The 6,334-nt window shown below is 53.7% G+C and overlaps 1 protein-coding gene across 3 annotated transcripts; it reads right to left on the bottom strand.

The window, feature by feature from the left end:
* Positions 1 to 182: 182 nt before the first annotated feature.
* On the bottom strand, positions 183 to 6,274 carry Ric8a (RIC8 guanine nucleotide exchange factor A). Of its 3 annotated transcripts, none has more exons than XM_060382197.1 (10): positions 6,014 to 6,274; positions 5,680 to 5,807; positions 5,000 to 5,590; positions 4,590 to 4,681; positions 3,966 to 4,116; positions 2,353 to 2,448; positions 2,108 to 2,252; positions 1,886 to 2,030; positions 1,392 to 1,511; positions 183 to 1,033 (listed from the first exon to the last, which is right to left on the bottom strand). In XM_060382197.1, exons 3-10 carry the CDS (start codon positions 5,423 to 5,425, stop codon positions 913 to 915), a joined length of 1,296 nt encoding a protein of 431 aa, XP_060238180.1. In that variant the 5' UTR covers positions 5,426 to 5,590; positions 5,680 to 5,807; positions 6,014 to 6,274; the 3' UTR covers positions 183 to 912. The 3 variants fall into 3 exon arrangements, with proteins under 3 accessions (XP_060238180.1, XP_060238176.1, XP_021501839.1); XM_060382193.1 differs by having other exon boundaries at positions 5,680 to 5,803; XM_021646164.2 differs by having other exon boundaries at positions 5,680 to 5,727.
* Positions 6,275 to 6,334: the final 60 nt, after the last annotated feature.

Raw genomic sequence — 6,334 nt, 5'->3', positions numbered from 1 at the left:
CCAGATGGGTACAGGTTAGGCTGTTTCCCAGATGGAAGGACCTCCTATTACTACACCCATTCTGACTGGGGCTGAGAGGCAGACCCAATGGGATTCCAGTGATTGGAGTCTTCTATCCTTATTCTTCAATGAGAGCAGATGTGTGGTGATCCAGGAAATCTTGAATTCTAAAAATAATGAAATTAGTTCTTATTTCTATTTAATATCCTTTCACCCAGCTACTTCAGATACAGTCTTGTCCCAAACTCTTTATTCTGTGCCTCAGAGAGCTCAGGTTTACCTTGTCTTACAACTTTTGCCTTCTTGTAATTACTACACCAGTGGCTGTGAGTGGGTTAGATGTCACTACCAGTCAGGCTTGGGTATGTGGATACTGCAGCGGGTGGTTGAGCCCCAGGGCCAAGAAGAATTTAGAAGAGGCCACTGTCCCCTGCTCAGTGGGGCCAGAAGCAGGAACCGTGATGCGTGGTATATTTTTGACATAATTAAACAATTCCAACAGATTCTAATATGTTTGAAACACAGCATATGCTCCGCATACGGGCTCTGAGCTGGCAATGACAGCCCAGACGTGCTTTCACAGTGTGTACCCTGCTCAGTCCCCTTATACATGCATGTTCATTTATGTGCCAAGGCAGCTCTGCCCATGGCTGGAGCTACAGCATACACTTGGGAAACATCAAAGAAACAACTTCACTTGTGAAAATTAAGGGTGGGTTCCTAATCTTTAGAGGACAAGACTACCACAGTCCTAAGCACGAGAAACTGGACCAAAGGCAAATCATGGATAGTGAGGGGAGTAAAGAGAAAGGCCTCCCCAGCAGGAGAGGAGTGTGGCTTCTCTCGGCAGCACCCCAAGGACATGTCTGGAAGCAGCACCAGTTCTGAAGGGGAGCAAAGCCGCTGCCATCTTCAGTCAGGGTCTGAGTCAGGGTCTGAGGAGAGCTGCCCCTCCATGGTCTCACACATCGCATCTTGCAGAGAAGTGAGGTGACCCCGGGGACTCATCCCCATGGGTTGGATGACTTTGTGCCTGTAGGGAAAGCACAGTGTGGTTGGGGAGGGGACCTAGTGTGCAGGGCAGGGGTTCTTGCTTATCCTGGCTGCTACTTGAACCAAGTACACTATTAATCAGAGCCTAACCACCACCTAATTAGCTTTGAGGTGTTAGGCAGACCTTCATGTTCTTGTCCTCATTTTCATCATCTAGAAACAGGGCTCTAGTGCTGACTGTATCCTCTTTCATTTCTGGAGGGTTACCTCCGGGGCAAGTTACTCAGATGCTTAATGCAGCCTCGCTGGGATCCTGACCTCTAAGCCAGTCTCCTTGGGCTCACGAAACAGAGTCATTCCCCTGTCTTCTAGCTACTGGCATTCCTCCCAGCACATACCTGGAGAGCTTATCAAACATGTTCACCAACTTCATGGCCTCATGTTCCTTCTGTTCCTCTGTCATGCCTTCCATAGGATTGGGCGGCTTCTCCTCCACCCTTCCAGTCACAGGGTTGATGCTACCTCCCAGGAACAGTACATGGGAAATGGGTTAGTGATACTACAGGAGAGGTGGGGCTACGTGGGGCAGGGAGTCTCTGTCTTCAAGCTTAGGGCTGGGTTAGCAAGGACCCACCTTCTTAGTTTTGGTGGTGGTGGGACTTCTGAAGGGAGATTCCCCCTGGAACATTAGCCAGATAACTCTTGCCTAGGACCTCCTGGTTCTCAGAGAGCTCACTCACTGGGCCTCAGTACATTCAGGACACACTTGTCATCAGAACACAAGTGCCTGTTTTCAGGTCTTAACCTAGTCCTCATCCTGTCCTAGGTACTACTGGTTCTGATTGGGGCTGAGGGACACGAGGGAACCCAAATGTATAGTAGAGGCACATACCTGGCCTTAGCTTCTTTGTACTCCTCTGTGTCGGTGTCCTCATCCTCTGAGTACTGGCCCTCAGGCCGGCCACCAGCCATGAGGCCCCTGGCAGCCAGGAGGCCAGCAGCATTCCCGTAGCCTGTGTACTTGATGAATCGGGGCACTGGAGACCAGGGCAGAGGTCAGTGTGTGAATATGGCTGAGGCAGGGAGGCCTGGGGCTTGGGCTCCCCCAACTCACCGCTCTCAGAGCATAAGACAAAGAGGAACTCGGCAGCTACCCTCTTCACGTCTGTATCCAGGTGTGTCATGAGGCGGACAAGCTTGTTTCGAAGCAGGTCCCCCACCTCAGGCCGAGTCCTCACATCCCTCAGAGGGGGCAGGACCTGGAAAGGCCGCTGACTGTAAGCGTTGGCTCAGAGAAGCCAGGGGCCTGTAAAAAGGATCCAGCCCATGTCCCCCAGCTCTGTCTCCTTTTCCAAGTACCTGGGCCTTCAGGAACTTCCTGGCAGGACGATGCATGCGGGCACATTCCGTCAGCACACTCAGCACAGGTGCCACACACTCCTTCAGCCTGTGGGTCTGCAAAAGGGCTTCTGTCACTGCGACATGCTCCCCACGTAAGATGGGGGCACAGTGCACACCTGAGTAAATGGCTCTGACAACAGACTCTTGTAACGAGGCCATGTTGCACAAAGGTAGTGGTGGGTGTTTAGTAGCTTAAGAAGGTATGGAAACACTAAACCAATCATGGTGGCACAAGCCTATAATGCCAGCATTTGGGAGGCAGGAAGATCAGAAGTTGGGGGGCATCCTTGTGTCTATGAAGCTCTTAAACAGAAAAGAAAAAGTGATGGAAACAGGACAAGGTTCTGGAAGTGACTGAAAGTTTTTGTTTACTCCTTTGTATTTTATATGTGTGTTGCTTGCATATATGTCTGTACATCTAGACGTACATCCATCCATACATCCGGGTGTTGGATCCCTTGAACTGGAGTTGCATCCCGTTGTGAACTGCCATGTGGGTGGGTGCTAGGAATTGAACCAGAGTCCTCTAGAAGTGCTCTTAACCTCTGAGCCATCTTTCCAGCCCCGACTGAAAAAGCTTTGTGACTTGGGCCAAACAACTCACTTCTTTAAAACTAACTGCTGCAACTATAAACCAGGGTCACGAGCAAAACAAAAAGTATTTGAAGCTGTGTGCACACCTCAGGTACACACTACCCTCAGGAAACGGCAGAAGCAAATAACACAATCCCTACTCAGAGTGCCTAATGGATAACCAAGCAGTGTACCTATCCCTTCCCCGCCTTTCCATGATCTCCCTGGAGCCCAACACCAGCAGCCACAGCAATAGAGGCAGGCAGGCAGATCTCCTCACCCAGCTCATAGGTACTGAGCACTCTCAGCCCAACAACATGGCTGCTCAGAGATCTAATGAATCTCAGTCTATGCTTTCATCTGTGGAGCTCCACAAGGATAGGCTAGATCACCATCTCTCTGGATGTCCCATGGATAGTCAAGGGAGTCAGATAACCTTTGGTTATGTCTCCTTAAGATGCAGAGGGACAGCCTGGGGTGGTGATGGTATCAGCTCACGCCTTTCATCCTGGCACACAGGAGGAAGGGGCAGGTGGAACTCTGTGAGTTCAAGGCCAGGCTGGTCTACAGAGAGAGTTCTGGGACAGCCAGGGCTACCCAGAGAAGCCCTGTCTTGAAAAACCAAAGCAGAAAGGGGGGGGGGGGAAGATGAAGAGGCTGCCCATGTATAGGAACATTAGGAGCTGAGAGTCACGAGCAGTAATGAGAGCCTCCGAGAACCACTTAGCGAAACCACAGAAAACTAGACCACGAGAAGCTTGCATTTCTTTGGTAATCAGCCGCAGGAGGGTTCACACATATGGTGTATCCACAAGCAAGCTTCTGAGAGGGCCTGACTGAGTGGCTACCATCTGTCTGGGCCATGGAGCAATCAGAGGAATTGTCCAAGTTATAACATCAAGATGAGCTCTATTTGGCAGTACCAGTGGTGCAGAAACAGTAGCCAGAACTGGGGCCAGAGTCCCTGGTTGAGACCACATAACAGGTCCCCTGCCTACCTGGTGCAGACGCTTCTCTAGGAAGGCGAGGAGGGCACTGATCACATCCATATTAACTCCCATAAACTCTAAGGATCCTTCATGTAGCTCCAGGGCGAGAAGGACATCCAAACATTTGAGGGGCAAGTTCCCCAGGAGATTCACCGTGTGGCTGGGGACAGACCGGCAAAGGCCATCAACAGAGTATCCTCTTTAGCGCAGATGCAATTCCTGGCTCTTCTCCTGGGGTGCACATGATATGGCAGCCTCTAGGATAGTACTGAGGACTCGGGGCAAGGGCAGGTAGTACCCCAGCTCAGGCTTGGCGACAGACTCTGCAGACACTCCACCCGGCCCATTCTGCCTGAGCTGGATGCCAAGCAATCTCTGGAAACCAAGATCAGCTGAAGCAAGAGACATTGCCTCCACCTAAGGCCCCATCTCTAAGTTCACAGCTCTTTTCTCAGTTATATCCCGAGTTCCTGTGGCTGTCTGGGAAACACAGTGATGTCCCGTTCCCCTGACAAAGTCCTAGGCTGGGGCCTGGGCTCCCAGGTGCTTCTGATTCACAGCTAGGGCTGAGGACTACTGCATATACCCTTGAGCACTCTCCCCATCCCCAACATAGTAAGCTCTGACCCTCACCCATGGAACTCCTCTGTGTGATCTCCAGCAGCAGCAACCATCACACAGTGCCGCAGAAGGGTCCCCAGGTACCGGTAAAGGACAGCGTCTTCCTAACCAAAGACAGAAGGGGGCTCCGGTAAGAAGGAGGCCCTGTCCCTGTGTTCCAGGGCCACATGGAGCTGGTCACTAGGCTGTCTGCAGCGCACGCACTTGGTGATTTTGGCCACTTGAAGCATTTTGGAGTACATTCCCCCTCCCCCCACCAACCCCATGCACAACACAGCTCAGAAACCTTAAGTTCCCTGCCTAGACTGTCCTCTTGTCCTCGCCATATCTGACACCCTGGAACTTGAGGTATAAAGGGAAGCAAAACCACAAAATGGCCCAGCTGAGCTGAGTCCCACCCACGGCTTCAGGCTAAAACTTACCTCATCCACCTCCCTCTTGACCGAGTCAAAGGTGATGTTAAAGAGCACTTTGAGGATCTCCATGGCCCGCTCCGTCTCTTGGGCCGGGAGTGTCACCGGGGGGTTGTCTTTGGGGGCCACCCCCAGTGTCAGTTCCAGCGCGTCAGTCAGCAGGCGCACACCATGCAGCTCCTGAAACAGTTGCTGGCGCACATCAGTGCGAAGGGCTGTTAGCAGGAAAAGGAGCCTCAAGTCAAAGAACTGGACTTCGTGGGGATAGCTCCTTTTGCGGTACAGTCCCACACGCTCTGCGAGCCTCACCACCAGGCGAGCCTCTGCTGCTAGCATCTGTGCTGCTGGACTGCTGAGCACGAGATTGCACAGGCATTTGAGAGACTCGAGCAGGGCATCCATGTCTGGGGGCTGTGGGATGGACTCCTCTGACATGGTAATGTCAGCATAGCAGGCTAGTGCATGTAAGCTCTGGCGGCTCGCAAATGAGTCCAGGCAGCAGCGGTCTCGGGATAGGATTCGGATAGTCTGCAGCCAGGTGACACGGTGTTTTGGTGGCAAGCCCTGCTCCAGTACGGAGACCAGCAGCTTTGCGAGTCTCTGTGGGGAGGGACAAAAGTGATTACACCAGGCCTTTTTCTGGGGGGCGGCCCGTGCCTGCCCTCGGAGCCCCTTAGGCCGACACCTACCTTCCTGTCTTCTTGTTGGGCATCATCGAAGGTGAAGCTCTGGGAGTGCTGCAGGGAGAGCCAGCAGGCTCAGGTCCACACAGGTAGGACCAGTGCTCCTCCAGTCAGAGCGACAGGTCTGCTCCTACCTCAGAGGCAGCAGCCATCGCTCTGAACGTAAGGCAAGACCCACCCTCGCCTCCCACACACCTGCTCCATCACAGCCCACCACAGCAACACCCGAGGCTCAGCCCACCACCCCCTGCCACACTGGCACGCACTCCCCAGCCCAGCTACGCGCACGCCGCTGCTTCCCCTCTCCACGAAATTTCCTCGGCAGCTGGGTGCCTCTCACCTCCCGGTTGAACGACCGCAGGGCTTCTGCCACCGTGTCTTCCTCTCCCGTTTCCAAAGCATCCGCAACTGCCCGGGGCTCCATGGCCCCTGGCACCTGGTGCTGGAAAGCCTGGGCCGGGGAAAACGCAATCGGACAGACCCGCGGGCTCCGCCCAGGTCCGGAAGCCCAGCGTCCATGCGTGAGGAATGCCGGGAGCGCAGCCGAGCCGAAAGGGTGTGTACCGGCGCGGGGCGGGCCTCCGGCTTAAGGTGGAGCAATCCGGACGTGGTCGCCCAGCAGCCTGTCTTGGGCGGCTTGGGCAGCGTCCTCCTTTTGTGC

This window comes from Meriones unguiculatus, chromosome 1, assembly GCF_030254825.1.
Source record: "Meriones unguiculatus strain TT.TT164.6M chromosome 1, Bangor_MerUng_6.1, whole genome shotgun sequence".
NCBI lineage: Eukaryota > Metazoa > Chordata > Mammalia > Rodentia > Muridae > Meriones > Meriones unguiculatus.
This window is presented reverse-complemented; position numbering and strand designations above follow the sequence as displayed.

Bases quoted from the DNA above. Each gene is read 5' to 3' on its own strand.
- Ric8a (XM_021646164.2), bottom strand. From the start codon at position 6,097: ATGGAGCCCCGGGCAGTTGCGGATGCTTTGGAAACGGGAGAGGAAGAC. The intron at 4,117-4,589 runs GTGAGGGTCAGA...GTCTGTCCCCAG, and splicing joins CACACAGAGGAGTTCCATGG to CCACACGGTGAATCTCCTGG. The intron at 2,031-2,107 runs GTGAGTTGGGGG...CCTGGTCTCCAG, and splicing joins TGTCTTATGCTCTGAGAGCG to TGCCCCGATTCATCAAGTAC.